Genomic DNA, 20,035 nt, shown 5'->3' with positions numbered 1-20,035 from the left:
CCGGCAATGAGATATAAACTATTTAATCAATAAGCGTTCATACTCCTTACTTTTTCGACGTTAGATATTTTAAAATGAATAGGCGCGGGTTTTGTATTTTTAATTTTCGATATGTTCAGAAAACGCAAGTCTATTTTTTTCAGATCCGGAAATATGGCAGAAAAAAATCTTGGTTTCTTGTTTAGTCAATTACGGAAATGGCTGACCATGGAGGGCTGGCGAGAGTGTTGTCGAAGCAAGATTTTAATCCTGAAAATTGTGAGAATCTTATTGCTGTTTACTTTGTTACGCTAAGCTCAGTTAACTGGTTATAGCATATTTGCGATATAAATGTCAAATGTGCATATAAATTGTTAAAAGTGATGGGTTGTTAACGTAAACAAGTGCTCGAGGTGGGAGGGGACCAGGATTCGAGCATAAGCTTAAACCTGGGGACCATATTTTCTATGACCTATTTCGTTATCTTTGTATGTTAACTTATAATTTATGATAGGCTTTTCTCATGATTTTGACAGTGTTAGTAATTTTCTACTTTGTCATAAGATGATATTTTTAGTCTACACGTAAATAATGGGGATTGAACTTTTGGCGTATTGAACCAGAGACATGATATAATAATAATAAGTAAATAATGGAAGCAGGCAAAACAAATGCCTTTTTATCCATATCTAAAGTTATATGATGATCAGGAGATGCTTCCTATAAAAATTCTAAAATTCGCAGTTATTTCATATGTATAGCCGATGGGGTGCTAAATAGCAAAATCATTTCACTATTTAAAAGTTGAAATGACATTAAAAGTTTCCTCTTTACAAAAACATCAACGCAGTACTACATGTAGATCTACTGTGTAAATATATCCAGTAATTAAATATATTCAGGGAACCAATACATTATTTTTTATTCAAAGTGATCAGCGGCTGGGAATATTACAGGAGTATGAAATAGCCATGAGTACTGAGGAAATATATATGGATTGGCTTATCGCTGGATAAATATGGTAAATAGATATCAATCACTGATGAAGCTTCAATTGCAAACTTTTCCTTTTTTAAAACAGTTGTCAGCAAATTGGCAGGAGGACCAGGGGGAGAAAGTGATTTGCTGGTGATGAAACAAAAAGTTCAGATCTTGTCAGATGAAACTGCGCACTCTCTCAAGAAAAATGTGTACAAAAATTATTTCCAGTTTATTGAAACAGCGAAAGAAATATCAAGTATCCTTTGATTTTATCACAGTTGTGATCAGTATATTTAGAAAATGTTCTGTTTGATATTACAGAACACATAAATCTTTGTCACTTTGTTAAAATAACTTTAACTCAAATAATAGAATGTGAAGGGGACTGGTCGGTATGACTTGACTGTAGTGTTAAACTTGGTCTTTGTCACTCAGCTAACAGAGCATGCTCCTTTGGCTTAGTTGGTAGAGTCATTGACTGTTAGTATAAGCCAGAGAATCACCTTCAATTCCTGTTGGAGTTCTTGGTAGAAAAATGCTTTTTCCCTGTTCTGTTACATTAGTCTAATCATTCAGATGTCTTTCATTTGATCTGTGGAAAAAATTTTGATATAATTTCACCCGTTTGACCGAGTGAAATTTGGGTTGTAAACATTTTCTCTTTGTTATGTGCTGCCAAAAGGTGGCATGACGGTCTTAAATTTACACATGCAAATTCATACTGCATGTTATCGGTACATATCATTCAGATGACACAGATAGCAACAGAAAAAACATGCAATTTAATTTTTCATTCAAAGTTGTGTGGATTTTTACTGATATTATGTGAAGAAATACTTACACCAGAAGTGATTTGGAAATTATATTGACTTTTAATGAGGGAATCCTGTTTATGCAGTTGGTTTTTTTTGCGGATATTTGTTCATGTTATGTTTGAAAATTATTTGTTTATATATAAGATCAGTTGCAGTGATCATTTTTATCATTACATTTTTGGAAGAACTGTTATTTAGTTTTTGATTGTTTTTTTTTTTTTTATTAAGGCAGCTCAAAATGTATTTTAGATAAAGTTAATCTTCATGGATGGGCATATATTTGTGGTACTCATGTCAGAAAAATTCTTCAGTGTACAGTTGAAAATGTTAAATAGTTTGAACATGTACATACATCCTTAACTGCACCTAGTCCTGGAAGGAGAGATGTACCAGCTCAGTCATACTCTCACAGAACAGAAGAGTCTTATGTCCTCGATGATGGAAATGTCACTAGTGAGTGATAAAGGTTAGTATTAACATCCTTAACATAAACAGAGGTAATTATTTTAAATTTTAGAAAAGGACATATTTATGCACTTTGCTGTATTTTGATTAAATCATATGTTTGCAAAAGAGAGATAATCAAATGTTTCTTCATTAACAGCAATAGTTGAAGAACCAAAAGAGCAAGAACAAGAAAACCCTGAAGAGGAAACCAGGAAAAACCTAGCCTTCCTTCTAGAGAAGGTGGAGGGCTGTTCTGTAAGTTAATGGTGCCAGATACCATGCCTCTGCCATTATGTAGACAATCCTTGTTATTGTTATTATTTGAGAAGTACTGGATAGGCCTTTCCCAAATTTCTTACATTGGTTTCACTTGGTCTTAAGTTTTGCTCTTTTGTCATTGGGACAGAAAAACCAAAAAAGACAGAGAAAAGGAATGGCTGTCTGGCTTTGGATTTTGACAATTAAGGGTTGCTATGGCACTCTCTTGATATGTAATAGATTGATCCTTTTCTCAGATTCCATATATAGGTTTCCCATGACCCCTAATTGTGCCCTTTTGATTTTGAGACTGAACAGAAAAACAAAATGGCTGACATGCTGCTGTCATGATCTGACAGGTTGTTAGTAAAGTTACTATTTATTAAGAGGAATCCTCAAATTTCATATATCTGGTAGTTAAACGCAAATAAGAGGAAAGAAGAAAATGAAAGGGAAATATCAAACTTTTGAAGAACAAATGAAGACTAAACAATAGTGGGTACCAAGGTCCCTCTTGGATCTCTTGTTTAGAACAGTAGTTTCTGTGATTTTATTTTTAAGCTTTTTCAATTGATTTTATTTCAAAGTGTATCTCCATTGTATCAGAAGTATTCTTCACTTTCTCCAAATTTTTAGATCACTTTGAAATTCCATTATCTAGTGATGTTTGTAATTGTAACTGCCAAATTTCACCTGTCTCGCACGATTAAGGTGGAAGATAAAGAATCAATTATTATGTTTCGCAAGTCTTGGGGATATAGAATTTTGTCTTTGATTTCAGAATTTTGGTTTGAAATTTCAGCAAGCTACGGAATCTAACTTGCTCATTCTGAGGTAGAATTTCTATATTTACATACGGTTGCTTGTTTAGTATTTGTTTGATTGTGAATATTTTGGTAGCAGCATTACAGAAGTCTTTTATAGGATTGATGATGGTAGTTTGGTAGCTGTTTCTTGTGTAACAGAGCGTGACAGAAGTCCCTATATAATACAACGTAGTATTGTGATCATTGTTTGGTTGCGGTTTCCTGTGATATAATACAACGTAGTATTGTGATCATTGTTTGGTTGCGGTTTCTTGTGAAACAGAGCGTGACAGAAGTCCCTGGCCGTCACCTTGTACACAATAGTGACCTGGCAGAGCTGGATGCTGAATCATTCATGCAGATCCAACGAGTCCATTCCTTTCTGCTCAATGACAGCTTAATGATAGCAACCTGGCTTCCTAACAGGTGAGTATAATATGTACTGATCTGTGGACTTATACCTATGTAAAGACTTACTTTGAGGGACTGTTGGCTGTGGACTAATGCCTATGTAAAGACTTACTTTGAGGGACTGTTGGCTGTGGACTAATGCCTATGTAAAGACTTACTTTGAGGGACTGTTGGCTGTGGACTAATGCCTATGTAAAGACTTACTTTGAGGGACTGTTGGCTGTGGACTAATGCCTATGTAAAGATGTAAAGACTTACTTTGAGGGACTGTTGGCTGTGGACTAATGCCTATGTAAAGACTGCTATTGTAAAGACTTACTTTGAGGGACTGTTGGCTGTGGACTAATGCCTATGTAAAGACTTACTTTGAGGGACTGTTGGCTGTGGACTAATGCCTATGTAAAGACTTACTTTGAGGGACTGTTGGCTGTGGACTAATGCCTATGTAAAGACTTACTTTGAGGGACTGTTGGCTGTGGACTAATGCCTATGTAAAGACTTACTTTGAGGGACTGTTGGCTGTGGACTAATGCCTATGTAAAGACTTACTTTGAGGGACTGTTGGCTGTGGACTAATGCCTATGTAAAGACTTACTTTGAGGGACTGTTGGCTGTGGACTAATGCCTATGTAAAGACTTACTTTGAGGGACTGTTGGCTGTGGACTAATGCCTATGTAAAGACTTACTTTGAGGGACTGTTGGCTGTGGACTAATGCCTATGTAAAGACTTACTTTGAGGGACTGTTGGCTGTGGACTAATGCCTATGTAAAGACTTACTTTGAGGGACTGTTGGCTTGGCTGTGGACTAATGCCTATGTAAAGACTTACTTTGAGGGACTGCCTATGTAAAGACTTACTTTGAGGGACTGTTGGCTGTGGACTAATGCCTATGTAAAGACTTACTTTGAGGGACTTTTGGCTGTGGACTAATGCCTATGTAAAGACCTTGATGCACTGCTGGAAATGATTCAGTAAAGTATACTTTTCTAGCAGCAACAACATTGGTAATGTTTGGATATTGTTATACATTAGAAGTTAGTAAGGGCTTTAACAGAAATATACTGTTTTAAAGATTAGTCCATCAAGCTTGCTTTTCCAAGGACAGTAATGTCAGTGTTTCTTGTTTGTATGATTGTGAAAAAAGATATTTTGTTAGAATTAGATAGGTATTCTTATCAAACACCACTGTTTTGGTAGTACATTTTGTTAACAGCTGTAAATGAAAGCAAACACAGTTATTGACATTGATGTGATTTTGTATGATGTCATAGACGAGGACCAGTGCGGTACAGGTTCCAGGGCCTCTATGAGCTGGATAGCCTGGCTGTGGTCAATGTTCGGGATGCTGGGCCAGTCAAGAATGCCTTTAAGATCCTCATGTTTCCTGACTCCAAGATGTACCAGGCCGACAGTGCAAAGGCAAAGGTGAGTTATGTAATGTGTGCAGGTACTTTTTGGGATGAAAATAGTAAAAAAATCTTCTACTTGCATAATGTGTGCACCCAAAAAATTCAGCAAAAATCTATCTGCGGGGGCCAGGAAATTGATCACAGAATCTTCAGCTAACACGTCAGACCAACAATATAAAAGTCCAAAACTTGAAAACATTCTCTTCAAACTTTGTTTTCATCTCATTTACTGACTATTGATAACCTTATGTTTAATTACAGCCTAATGTTTGTTCATTTTCTTGTTTGTTTTCTTTGACATCAGACAAGTCTTGCTGTTATTCACTTACCAATTATCCCTTATTTATCTTACGTACTCCAGCACTTGTCTTACCACTAGCCCTTATCAACAGTGTTCAGTGTTGAAATCACAGGTACGAGTCATTATCAATGTATTCATGACCAAACCAGTAAATATAATCTATACAAGTCAGCTATTCTTTCATGTCTCGCTGTCACATCAAGCGTGCACCAGCTAACATAAATTGTGGCCCCAACTCTGTATGGCTGTATCCCAATTTGCCCACTATTTAAAATAACATGGACAGAAGAATGTTGTGATAAGGATTATAGTCTATTTCATATTAATTTACCTGTATTTACCTGTGTTTTTACATGTATAAGAAATGACAAACTTTACACTTTTTGTATGTTTAATTGTATTTATATGTATAAGAAATGATAAACTTTCTGCTTTGCATGTTTAATTTTATATATATGTATGTAATGTGTATGAAATGATAAACATTTTGCTTTTGCTATCTAATATAATGTGTGTAATAAAATCAATGAAATGAAATGTAATGAAAAGTACTTAGTGTAGACTTCAGGTAGAATCTCTGGTAATAGCTCACACAGGTAAAAACACAGGTAAATAAACATAGGTGAAATCTATAGTTAAACTGTAACTGACTATAATTGGTTTTCTATTGTCTTCCTAAAACAACACATATCTTTGTTTTAAAAAAAAGTGGGCAAATCAGGAACATCCTCTCTGTATATGTAAGCAATCGGTATATGGATAGGAATCACATGGAATATACTGTAAACATACATATGTGTGTTGTGAAAAGAGGAACTTGGTTACATTTAGGTAAGATGCTCCTTCCTTATCATTAGACGAGATATACTTTGTAAGCATCAATAAGATCAATATTAGTAAATAATCAATTAAATCCATAGTCTGATGATTAATCTCAATCTACACTCCACATACTTATATATCAATACTAACTTCTGTTGATACATCCACACTCCACATACTTATATATCAATACTAACTTCTGTTGATACATCCACACTCCACATACTTATATATCAATACTAACTTCTGTTGATACATCCACACTCCGCATACTTATATATCAATACTAACTTCTGTTGATACATCCACACTCCGCATACTTATATATCAATACTAACTTCTGTTGATACATCCACACTCCGCATACTTATATATCAATACTAACTTCTGTTGATACATCCACACTCCGCATACTTATATATCAACACTAACTTCTGTTGATACATCCACACTCCGCATACTTATATATCAATACTAACTTCTGTTGATACATCCACACTCCGCATACTTATATATCAATACTAACTTCTGTTGATACATCCACACTCCGCATACTTATATATCAATACTAACTTCTGTTGATACATCCACACTCCGCATACTTATATATCAATACTAACTTCTGTTGATACATCCACACTCCACATACTTATATATCAATACTAACTTCTGTTGATACATCCACACTCCGCATACTTATATATCAATACTAACTTCTGTTGATACATCCACACTCCGCATACTTATATATCAATACTAACTTCTGTTGATACATCCACACTCCGCATACTTATATATCAACACTAACTTCTGTTGATACATCCACACTCCACATACCTATATATCAACACTAACTTCTGTTGATACATCCAGACTCCACATACTTATATATCAATACTAACTTCTGTTGATACATCCACACTCTGCATACTTATATATCAACACTAACTTCTGTTGATACATCCACACTCTGCATACTAATAAGTCAACACTAACTTCTGTTGATACATCTACGCTCCGCTTACTAATATGTCAACATTAACTTCTGTTGATACATCCACACTCCGCATACTTATAAGTCAACACTAACTTCTGTTGATACATCCACACTCCACATACTTATATATCAACACTAACTTCTGTTGATACATCCACACTCCACATACTCCACATACTTATATATCAACACTAACTTCTGTTGATACATCCACACTCCGCATACTAATAAGTCAACACTAACTTCTGTTGATACATCCACACTCCGCATACTAATAAGTCAACACTAACTTCTGTTGATACATCCACACTCCACATACTTATATATCAACACTAACTTCTGTTGATACATCCACACTCCACATACTTATATATCAACACTAACTTCTGTTGATACATCCACACTCCACATACTTATATATCAACACTAACTTCTGTTGATACATCCACACTCCGCATACTTATATATCAACACTAACTTCTGTTGATACATCCACACTCCGCATACTTATATATCAACACTAACTTCTGTTGATACATCCACACTCCACATACTTATATATCAACACTAACTTCTGTTGATACATCCACACTCCACATACTTATATATCAACACTAACTTCTGTTGATACATCCACACTCCACATACTTATATATCAATACTAACTTCTGTTGATACATCCACACTCCACATACTTATATATCAACACTAACTTCTGTTGATACATCCACACTCCGCATACTTATATATCAACACTAACTTCTGTTGATACATCCACACTCCGCATACTAATAAGTCAACACTAACTTCTGTTGATACATCCACACTCCACATACTTATATATCAACACTAACTTCTGTTGATACATCCACACTCTTCTGTTGATACATCCACACTCCGCATACTTATATATCAACACTAACTTCTGTTGATACATCCACACTCCGCATACTTATATATCAACACTAACTTCTGTTGATACATCCACACTCCGCATACTTATATATCAACACTAACTTCTGTTGATACATCCACACTCGGCATACTAATATATCAACACTAACTTCTGTTGATACATCCACACTCCGCATACTTATATATCAACACTAACTTCTGTTGATACATCCACACTCCGCATACTTATATATCAACACTAACTTCTGTTGATACATCCACACTCCGCATACTTATATATCAACACTAACTTCTGCTAATACACATGAAAACGGATATGTGCTCATGGCTTCTGTTTCATTGCGATATCCGATGTGAAAGAAAATAAAATGAAATCAAAGACAGTTGAACATGTACTGGTAAATGTTTCAAAAGATAATCAAATTATCATGGACATATTTTTCAATGTCCTAAACAGGCTGCTGTCTTTGTTGTTTTCTGTCTTGCTAATTACTATCACATTTTCAAACACTTCATCCAGATTTTGCATGATATTGACTTTGCATTAATATATACAGTAATTATCTTATATGTTTATACATTCATATTAGATTGTCAAATACTTTTTGTGTCAGTTTTGTGTACCAGTTAATTCTGACAAACAAAGTTGGAGGCCGGACAGAATCTTCAATTTTTCAATGAAAAAATCCTTCAGATATCCTATAGCTACGTATTATGTATGGGGACAGAGCTGGGTTCAGTTATGTATGTAGGGTCTAGACTAAGACATTGAAAGTGAGAAGATCAATATCTTATCACACAGAACTTTATCATTTACACAGAGACAGTGGCTCGACATTTTGGAGGAGACTAAAAAAAGAAAAGCCAATAGGGACAAACAGAAGAAGGAAGCTGCCATTTTTTTAGCAGAACAGCAAGCTGTCGCCTCTGTGACACCTACAGAAGATAGTAATCGTGAGTGTCCTGGTCAGATATGTGTGAAAATGTTTGGGTGTCTTCACTGATTACAATATCTCATTATATAAATTACCATTAGTAATGTCAATAATGATAATAGTGTATAAAGGCAGACAGTAAATATACAGGATTATTGCTTTCCTAGTGATCATGTCCTAAAAGTGTGGAACATTTGCTATCATACACTATATTCAAACATGTAAAATTATTTTTTTCTCATTGTCAAAGTTGATAAACATGAAAAAAGAGGCTTAAATTTTAATTTGCCTCATGTTTTTAAAATTGTTTGTGTTTCCCTAGTATATCTAGATGTAGGAACAAAAAATTGATTCACCACATCTGTATTTAGAAACAAAATTTGTGTAGTCCACACATGCTAGCAACAAAATATCATCATCATTCAAATCCAATATCTGTATCATGTCTTGTTAGAAGCTGCTTAAAATGACCCAAGTCCATCATTTCTATACACAGATGAAATATAGTTCTCTCTTCTTATCAGGTATATAATGCTTTCTTTTTTTCATTCTCATTTTTCTTTAAGATAAAGTCATCATAACTTATCTAACATATTTGATGGACTTGAAATCTTTCTGAAGTGTATTCTTTGAAGAGTAACCTTGTAGCATCCTCGATATTCCAAGGGTTATGATCACTTTCACTCACTGCACCCCTGGATCATAACTGCTAGAATATTGAGGATGACCTAAAACCACTTTTTGTATTACTGTACTTGTGAAGCTGTATTTCCTATGAAGATGGGTATCAGTAATACATGTAAACACTTAAATACAAGTGTTTTGCTCTGGAAAAGACAAATATTACATGGATTGAAATTACGGTAATTTGCTATATTAGCTGGACCTGTGAAGGCCAACAATGGTTTACATTGTCAAAGTGATTTTAGTTTCATCTTTGATGAAGTGAAACATTACCGCCAGGGTACAGGTTCCAATCTGAACTTGAAATAAACTATAATACATTTTTCATTTCTAAATCAGCATTTGGAGAAGAGGATGACAGTGAGACTCTTGCTGCCATGGAAACAGATTTCCTGAACTCTGATTGGTTACAAGAACTTCCAGAAGATCTAGATATGTGTATTGCACAAAGAGACTTTGAAGGAGCTGTAGACTTAGTAGAGAGAGGTATGGTTTGTTAATAAATGGCCTGTTTATAGGATATTTCAAGGATGATAATGTAGAACAGAATACAGTCAAGTTGAATGATTTAATATGTAATTATAACCAAATGACCAGTTTTGTCAATTCATTATAATTCCGTCTTTCACTGTACAAAAAAAAATATTTCACTGTCATTCTAACTAATAATGAAAAATGAATATTCCACTCCGTGGTGATGCTTGGTGTGAGTTATGATTGAACTTACTTAATTCAAACTCTACACATTAACATGATCTGTACTTATGTATTAATGAACACATAATGGTAATTATTATTTCAGTTAATGAATATTTGAAAGATTGTCCAAAAGTTCCTGCCGTTAAAGAATTCAGGTTAGTTGTGCAGAATCTATCTTGGCTACAGACGTTGTTAGTACAGACAGTCTAAACATTAATCAGAGACACACAATTACCTATTGATTTCCCATTTTGTAACTGGTATGCTGCAGTCAATACAAGATACTGAAATATGAATTCTTTCATTTTCCTTTTCATGCAAAAAGTTGTGAAATTAGTTTCGTAATCATTGGTGTCAAGTTCTACAGGTAATGACAAGGCCAGCCGCCATTTTGAATTGATGTGAACTTTATCTGTAACTTGTGAAATTGTTTGTCAATTGTATGTACAAATTTGTATGTCTCAATGTATAGAACAAAATATGGTCATGACTAACAACATCTTTTACTGTGTTTGTATCTGAAAAAATATCTACAGGTACATTGATTGATCAGTACATATGTAATGGAAATGATATCAGAATGGGAGAAATCAATTTTGATGTCTGTCACAGTGTGAAATATTTACATTTTAACAAATTAATTCATATAGAATCCAATATTTATGAATAAAAATGGATAAGAAATGAAAACAATACATTATGGATTTATTTATTGGATAATTCTCAGGTCTTCATAAATTTTCAACATGGTAGCAATATCTTCAGTGTATGATCATAGTGTCAGATGTTTGTACATTTTACAGTAAAAACAAATCATCAAAAACAAATAAAAAAACCCACACTTTTCCAAGAAATTGAGAATTTTGAATTTGAATTTCTTTATTTGGTTGGTGATTTACTTTAATTTGTAATGAGTAAGACTTCTTGTGAACTGAAATCTGAGAGCAGATTTATCAGCCACTGTACTGGCTAATCTGTCTCTTCTCCAGAGCAAGGATTGATCACCGGGTGAAACAGCTGACAGAGGGACTGATGGGGGAGTTACAGGTGTCTCCAGAGCGATCCCTCAGAGGGGGGCCTCGAGCAGCCAGACGTGCTGTCATGCAGCTGATCAGACTGGGCAAGTCTGCACAGGTAGGCTCAAGTTCAGGTGTTATTTAATGCAAATGTCCATAACTGATACCTGTTGTAAAAAATAGTTAGAACAAAAGCTTGGGGTAAAAACCTCTATGATTCTTCTGTTATATATCCAGTTTTATTGTTATTTCATGAAGTCATGATGACCTGGTGCTTCGTCTGTCGTCATCTCCCCTGCACTGTCCACCGTGCGTCAACTTAAAACATTTTGAACTTCTTCATAAATTGCACCAGTGGGATTTAGCTACCAATTCTCTGAAATGGTGCTGACCAAACTTCTTCATCAGTTCTACTGGTGCCATTGAGCTAAAAATTGGTGAAAATGTTGAGGAAAAGTAGCCAACAAACTGTTGTTATTTTCCGACCTTTTTAAAACTTTGATACGGCAGCCAGGGGGACCAATTTGACACAAGATTGCGCAATCATGGTTTTCCTGAGCAACACCTCTTTTCAGACTTCTCAAGTTTCACAAGTGGAATTGAGCTCCAACTTGTCTGAAATGATTCTGAGATGATCCAGATCAAATGTTACGCCTGCTCTAAAGGATTAGTCATTGTATGCCATAGCGCAATATCTGTCATCCGTCAACTTTTCCTAAAACTTTTGGTGGTCATGGATGATTTTTGCATCCAAGATATCTATATAGTATTGTGTGAGAAAAAGCCAAAACTAAACAGATGATGACAAAGATTTAAGCCACAGATTTGTGTAAACATCATTGGAAGAACACAATTATTTCTGAATTGAGGCGGACAGAAGGTCTGGGCCCCAAATGTTACTCCTGAAATATCATTTGGGAGGACACATTCTTATATATAGGAGGTAGGATTAACCCCTTTTGACACAAGGGATGTGCCTACAGGAAGGAAACTTACTCATATTTAGGGTTGAATGCTGTCTGAAAACGTTACTGTCAAAAAATAGGTAACACTTGTTACAGTTACCTACTGTTCACCAACACTACCATCTGCATCATGGAAAACAGTTTCTTGGTAAGATTCTATTCAAATTAGAAAAAATAAGCCTTCTCCTTGACGAAAGTTTTAGTAGTCCGATGACTGTGAAGGCCCCGTGGGCCTCTTGTTTCAGTATGTGATTATGATTTCCATTGTCTCAGGCTTGTGATTTGTTCCTGAAGAACAGAAGTTCCATCATCAAGTACAATATCCGTCAGTTAAAATTTGAGGGGGCTACCACGCTTTACATACGTCGCCTGTGTGACGTGTTTATCCCATGCCTCTCAGAGACAGGCAAGGAGTTTATGAAGGCATTTCAGGACCACTACGGCTGTATGTCAGGTAAAATTTCTGGATATTGCATAAATGTAGGTCCAACTTTACAATTTATAACCTGTAATTTGAAACTATCACACCTATATAATTGCTTGAAGAGAACTTGTTATATTACCAGATTGTCTGTTATTTTATACATAAAACTTTGGATGCTGTTTTAACTCTGTCACACCATCTGACAAATGGTAAGAGGTGTCTTATAAGATGTTTATAATGTGAAATATTACAATATGTGTTGCTTCCTTCAACATTTCTAATGATTAGGTACCGTGTAGACTTTATCAAAACTTTTAAGTCACTGCTGTTAATTATCTGTTTGTGTTGAGATAAGTGCAGTAAAGTCACTAAGAACTGATAGAAGATGAAATTACTATCATTATCGTGTGATATATCTTATGTTACAGCATTTGTTGTTTGGGCTAAGAACGAGCTACAGATGTTTGTATCTACAGTCAATAGACAGGTGTTTGGGGGCAAGTCCTCGCTGTCTGTCATCACAGAATGTCTTCACAATGCACGCAAACAGTGTGATGAGGTAAAGTCACTAGACTGGTTAAATGTTATGGATTTCTGTTTCACAAGACAGGAAATGTGTTACATTACTCAGTGCTACTTTGATAGAATTAAATAATAGCCAATTAACCAAGGCATCACTCTGATCAGAGGGTCACAAATAAGTGGTTCCACTGACATTTTTTCCCTTAAATTATCATAAAAAAGCCCTTGATTTAAGATGTCATGACATACACTATGGAATCCCCTATACTGAGATATATCACTACACATACAGATATTTTGCTCCCATTTAGCCCTAGGTTTATGTAGAACTTACTAATGTTTTCCTTTAGAGCTTAAGAAATGAGCATGAGATGTTAATCTAAACTTGGTGTTTGTGTTCTATGGTTTTCACTATCTTCTAATCAAAATGTGTAATGATTTTTAGGTTAGATAGACCTATTGGTATCTTGCTGTGTAATTGGAATAAACCAGTAATTTTCACTGGCCTAGAAAGACCTCTGTATACATGTATAACACATCGAGGAGTCAAGGAAATGGCAACATTTCCTGTAATTAACATGAATGTGTTAAACACAACAGTTTGTGTAAAATACGTGTTAGAAGCAGCATTCGGAGGGGTGTGATAATATATATAGACATAACATAGTCTGACTACGCTATGGATTTGTATATATCTGTTTATGGTTGTGTCAGCCTTTATCTCCTCATAAACAATACTTTAATCAACTCTGCATTCTCACTATTTTTAGCAAGCCTTTGTACCAGGATATACACATAGAGATATGTTAATGAAAGTATCATTAAAAAGATGTTTAATTAGATCAGTTCTGTGCAAATTAATGGAGATGTTCAGAAGGTCAAAACAAACTTTGATAATATTGCATCATTTCAGGTTATGATTGTGACAGGAATGCATTTAGATTCATCATTTATTCTGAGATGATTGAACTATGAACTATCTCAAAAATGTCCTAATAGGAATTCTAGCTTTATGGTTTATGTTGCATATTCGTGAATATCAATCTGTTCCTCCTACAGGGCTTTCAGGCCCTTAAACATTTGCTGTGTTTGGTGAATTATGATATTTGTATTATTTTGTAATTTCAGTTGAGCCAGATTGGTTTAGATGTGAACTTTATCTTTGAGTCGTTGATTGCCACAGATCTGGAGAGGGTTATCAGAGAAAACAAAGACCAGATTATTGAGGGTGTCAAGTACAGGGCTCAGGTAATTATATAAAGGTGTGGAGAGGGTTATCAGAGAAAACAAAGACCAGATTATTGAGGGTGTCAAGTACAGGGCTCAGGTAATTATATAAAGGTGTGGAGAGGGTTATCAGAGAAAACAAAGACCAGATTATTGAGGGTGTCAAGTACAGGGCTCAGGTAATTATATAAAGGTGTGGAGAGGGTTATCAGAGAAAACAAAGACCAGATTATTGAGGGTGTCAAGTACAGGGCTCAGGTAATTATATAAAGGTGTGGAGAGGGTTATCAGAGAAAACAAAGACCAGATTATTGAGGGTGTCAAGTACAGGGCTCAGGTAATTATATAAAGGTGTGGAGAGGGTTATCAGAGAAAACAAAGACCAGATTATTGAGGGTGTCAAGTACAGGGCTCAGGTAATTATATAAAGGTGTGGAGAGGGTTATCAGAGAAAACAAAGACCAGATTATTGAGGGTGTCAAGTACAGGGCTCAGGTAATTATATAAAGGTGTGGAGAGGGTTATCAGAGAAAACAAAGACCAGATTATTGAGGGTGTCAAGTACAGGGCTCAGGTAATTATATAAAGGTGTGGAGAGGGTTATCAGAGAAAACAAAGACCAGATTATTGAGGGTGTCAAGTACAGGGCTCAGGTAATTATATAAAGGTGTGGAGAGGGTTATCAGAGAAAACAAAGACCAGATTATTGAGGGTGTCAAGTACAGGGCTCAGGTAATTATATAAAGGTGTGGAGAGGGTTATCAGAGAAAACAAAGACCAGATTATTGAGGGTGTCAAGTACAGGTAATTATATAAAGGTGTGGAGAGGGTTATCAGAGAAAACAAAGGTTATTGTGGAGTACAGGGCTCAGGTTATATAGTGGGGCTCAGGTAATTATATAAAGGTGTGGAGAGGGTTATCAGAGAAACAACCATATGGACCTTATTATTGAGGGTGTCAATGTCACAGCAATTATATAAAGGTGTATTTATGAACAAAGAAGAGAATGATGAGGGCTGGTGTGGAGAGGGTTATAGAGAAAACAGCCTATTATTGAGGGTGTCACAGCATAATTATAATTGGTTATCAGAGAAAACATTATTACAGGGCTCAGGTAATTATATAAAGGTGTGGAGAGGGTTATCAGAGAAAACAAAGACCAGATTATTGAGGGTGTCAAGTACAGGGCTCAGGTAATTATATAAAGGTGTGGAGAGGGTTATCAGAGAAAACAAAGACCAGATGATTGAGGGTGTCAAGTACAGGGCTCAGGTAATTATATAAAGGTGTGGATTATGAGACCTTATACTCAGTGTTTAATGTCACAGCAATGTAATTATTTATGAACAATAATAGAATGATGATACATCTTAGTACCTGTATACCAGCCTACAGTACAGCATTATAATTGGTCATTATTCAGGATGACAAATGGCGTCCAATGAACCACCTCAGTCACAAAGACTGTCTCAAGTTTGTCGAGGAGATGTCAGCTGGAGGTCTAGACCTAAAGAACTACATCTATGGTAAGTTTAAAATTTCATACATAATGTTAACCTTCAAAAATTCAGATTTATAATAAACCCTGTTATTGAACTGAAATGATAAAAACCATAATGATGGCCTGATACATGTAAGCTGATTGGTTGATATTTATAATACATGTAAGCTGATTGGTTAATATTTAGAGTTTAAATATATTATACTTACACCATTATGTAATAACAGAACTAAGCCTATTGTCATGTCTTTACCTAGAAACCATGGTACATGGTATCTTTAAGTTTCAACTTGATTATTCTTTTTAGATGCCTGTTTCATAAATCTGACAATGAACACAGCCAATTTTTCCAAATCCTGCTTGTCCTTTGCCCGTGATGTCCTGTTGGTTCACACCCCTGAGATAGACTATCTCGTTACTGAGGCTATTTCAGAGATATTTAGGGCAGAGATTGCCCACATTGAGGACTCCATCAGGAACAAAACCTTCTATAGAGAGGTATCATGTTACATTACAAATCCAAAAATTTATGATGAACAATCTACATATAAATACTTCATTTAATTTGCCTTAGAATTACAAATGTGGTATTATAGAATTTCAGTCCATCCTTGTTATCGCAAAGTCAGCAGGATCATGGGAAAACTTCGAGTTATCCAAATATTTGATTTAAGTAAAGTTTGAATGCTTAGTATGAAGTTTGGCTGTGACCAACAAAATACTTTGAGTGATACAGAGTCTTTGAGTTATAAGAGTTTGACATAATGAGGTTTCAACTTTGTATGTTTAATCATTTCTTAAAACTCTTTATCTCCTAAAAGTCAGTTATCATTGGGATACTGCATCTATATATCAGTATACGTCTAATACAATAAGTGTATATTTTGACTTCGCAGGGTTTGATACATACTGAAGGATTGATGTACCCACAATATGTGTAATAGATTATTTTGTAGCTCACCATCACGGTTGGTTCCTTTGATTCATAATTTTTTTTTTCTGTCTTGCAGCACAAATTTATCCTGAAGAACGCACAGTTTGTGTTGGAAGTGATAATGAGTAAGATAGAAGCAGCTTACAAAGAGCGAGGTGTTGTGTTCCCCAAGCAATTACTGGACATTAACGGCGAGTACAGACGACTTAAGTCTGTCGTCAAATCCTTAGGAGCCGGCTGAAAGTTATACTCTTAAAAGGATTCATTCTGACTCCTTAGGAAATATGAATACATTCACCAATATGCCAGGTTATTTCATGTCCCAAAAAATCCTATTTTTTTTGGCAGAAGAAAATATTTTTTCTCCATTGTTGTTCATGAATGGTTCTATTTTCTGCCAAAAATACAATTAGAATTAAAGTTCATGAAGAAATAATCGTTTCAATTTTTCGCCAATGGCTACATATTTTTTGGTTCAAACTTTGAATAAAACTTAAAAAATTCAAATCGTTGATCAAATAATTTCTACAGTAAATCAACAACTAAGGTTGAGATGCAACTTCATGAAAGCTTCACTATGTATTTTCTTTTAATTCAAAAGAACAATTTTTTATTCTTTAACATTACAACTCGTTGTGATGATATGGGTTTTATGTAAAGTAACGTATATTTGTGAGCAAACTTTCATTCCAAAACATGAGACAAAATCTTAACCCCACTGTAATGTTCTCATATATGCATGTGCTTGCCAGGACTTTGTTCCTTGTTCTAATTTTTTGTCATTCTTATTGGTACATATAGATCATAAATTTGCCACTAAGTTCCAATTTGACAATAAAGATATATTACATGGTGTTAATCAATATCATAATTGCTGATTATTCATTAGGAACAACTCAACTAATTTGGTGAGTAAGTGATTTAATGGTGCCAGGTCAGGAATCAAAGGTGTGATGGAGAAGATTCACATCTCTATGCAGTTGTTGAAGAATGTATATTTTGCCATACTGTAAATTCAATGCTAAAACCTGCTTCTGAAATGCTTCACCTATGATCTGTCTACCTAATCCAAACAGAAAACACTAACCAGCACTTAGCTGTTTGTTGTTTTTTTTTTAAGATATGATTTTTAAAATTGGACATTTGGTATTTTATTTTAAATTGACTAGAACACATATCATAGATTTATTTTACAGAATACCTGTAAATCTGACTAATAATGTCAGTCTACAACCTAATTATGTCATTCTACAGTTTGCTCTAGGATTACTGTCTTCAAGATCACACTGAATTGTTATATTATTATCATTACCAATTAAACCTACTTTAATAATTTACTACAAATAAGGTGTGAGCAATCAAAACACTTCTAAAAGAGATTTCTTATCTAACATTTCTGAGAATATGTTGCATATGCAATAGTTTCAGTTAAGTTTATCAAACTTTGAATAATCTTATGAGGTGGGAAAGAGGCTTATGTGCAATAAATTGATGTCTTTATGTTATGATACTGGTGTAAAATTATGTTACATTGGGTTAACATTAGTTTCCTTACAAATCTGTGCACAGATCAAATATTTATTCATTCCGTAAGCAATCTTCATTATAAACGTCTAATAGGTGACATCTGAAAGTTGTGGATTCAGTGATAGTGAATTTGTATATGATCTGTGTGATGGTTGATTTTATATGGAGGTGTGGTTTATAGATAAGTAACTACTGGTTTATACAGAGAGAATCTGTAATACCAGTTTTAATGTTGTAAGTATATGATGAAATACCATGTATTTCTATCATTGTTGTTTTGCTTTGTGTACTTCACTAAAAATAAATGATGTTCTACTAAATATCGTTGATTTGTTAAAAGTTGTATCCAAGCAACAATTTGTTCCTTTTTATCTTTGGTTTTACTTAAAATTTTACAGATGATGCTTGCTACATTTTAATTACATTTGCACAGCATTGCATCTAATGTTGGTAGTGAAAAACATATTATAGTGTAAATCTAGTTAACTAATATGCCTATGCAGCGTCCAGGCATCCATTAACCATCTGGCACCAGCTATTCAACAACCCAAAAGTCCATGATACAGATTTCTGGCGTGTAGCATGCTGGGACAAAAGGCTTCCAAGTTGGTTCAAATGAATGACCTTGATACACTTTCAAGATCACAAGGTCAAATATAATTTTCAAGCAACCAGAAGATCCAGAGTACTGATGTTGAAGCTGTCGCATGCTTGGAAGAATGGCTTCAATGTTTGTTCGAACTTTTATAACCTTGACCACTTTCCAGGTTATGGGGGTCAAATGTGTCCCAAGACACAGATATTAGGCTACTTACATGACATAGTTTGTTCAAATGAATAGCCTTGACCTACTTTTAAGTTCATAGAAGCTTAATGTGTCAATATGTCAATAACCAAAAGGTTCAGGGTACTGATATTGGGATTGTGGCATGCTGGGATGAAAGATTTCATCGACCAAGTTTGATCACCAACTAAGGTTACATTCATCATGTTATTTAAAAGGAAGATTGCACTCCCTTTGTTAGTTTATTAAAGCATATGTATTGAAAGCAGAAGACACATCTGGACTAATCGATGACAGCACAATTGTTTCAGTCTGGCCCTGCCAATGTCTAGGGGTAAACCAGAATCAATGTGAATCCGCAATCCAGTGTCGATGAACAAAGGGCTATGTGTTGCATAATGTGCATGCAACGTTTTGGCGCGAAATTCTGGCATATCTGATGACCTGTTTTTATATAAAGTGTCATCTTTGGGACTCCTCAGGACATTTATTATTATTTATTTTTTTTTTTTTTTATTTTGTTTTTGAACAGATAACTAATCATACCTATAATTTGACTTGGATGGAGCTTCCAAAACCATCACCGAGGAAACAATTATAGAAGCTCTTCTGATTGGTCAAAGTAAAATATATTGTGCTTACAAACTGAAGATCAGTATAGAAAGTTCCCATC

General features: G+C 34.8%; 1 protein-coding gene across 1 annotated transcript; it reads left to right on the top strand.

Annotated features, from left to right (window-relative positions):
* Nucleotides 1-194: 194 nt before the first annotated feature.
* Nucleotides 195-18,898, top strand: LOC132546966 (exocyst complex component 8-like). Its single transcript, XM_060210698.1, has 16 exons — nt 195-258; nt 1,061-1,216; nt 2,146-2,241; nt 2,380-2,477; nt 3,570-3,712; nt 4,971-5,124; nt 8,965-9,097; nt 10,102-10,248; nt 10,565-10,616; nt 11,451-11,595; nt 12,716-12,896; nt 13,295-13,425; nt 14,517-14,636; nt 16,040-16,142; nt 16,425-16,615; nt 17,128-18,898. The coding sequence occupies exons 1-16, from the start codon at nt 198-200 to the stop codon at nt 17,290-17,292; spliced, it is 2,076 nt and encodes a 691-aa protein (XP_060066681.1). The 5' UTR covers nt 195-197; the 3' UTR covers nt 17,293-18,898.
* Nucleotides 18,899-20,035: the final 1,137 nt, after the last annotated feature.

The sequence above is a fragment of the Ylistrum balloti genome, unplaced genomic scaffold (assembly GCF_031769215.1).
Source record: "Ylistrum balloti isolate Yb309-2 unplaced genomic scaffold, AGI_CSIRO_Ybal_v1 Utg369926, whole genome shotgun sequence".
NCBI lineage: Eukaryota > Metazoa > Mollusca > Bivalvia > Pectinida > Pectinidae > Ylistrum > Ylistrum balloti.
Note: the sequence above shows the minus strand (reverse complement) of the source record. Positions and strands in the feature narration are given on the sequence as shown.

Coding starts and splice junctions, on each gene's coding strand:
- LOC132546966 (XM_060210698.1), top strand. CDS start 198: ATGGCTGACCATGGAGGGCTGGCGAGAGTGTTGTCGAAGCAAGATTTT. Junction 1,217..2,145: donor AACAGCGAAAGAAATATCAA/GTATCCTTTGAT, acceptor AACTGCACCTAG/TCCTGGAAGGAGAGATGTAC. Junction 10,617..11,450: donor CCTGCCGTTAAAGAATTCAG/GTTAGTTGTGCA, acceptor TCTCTTCTCCAG/AGCAAGGATTGATCACCGGG.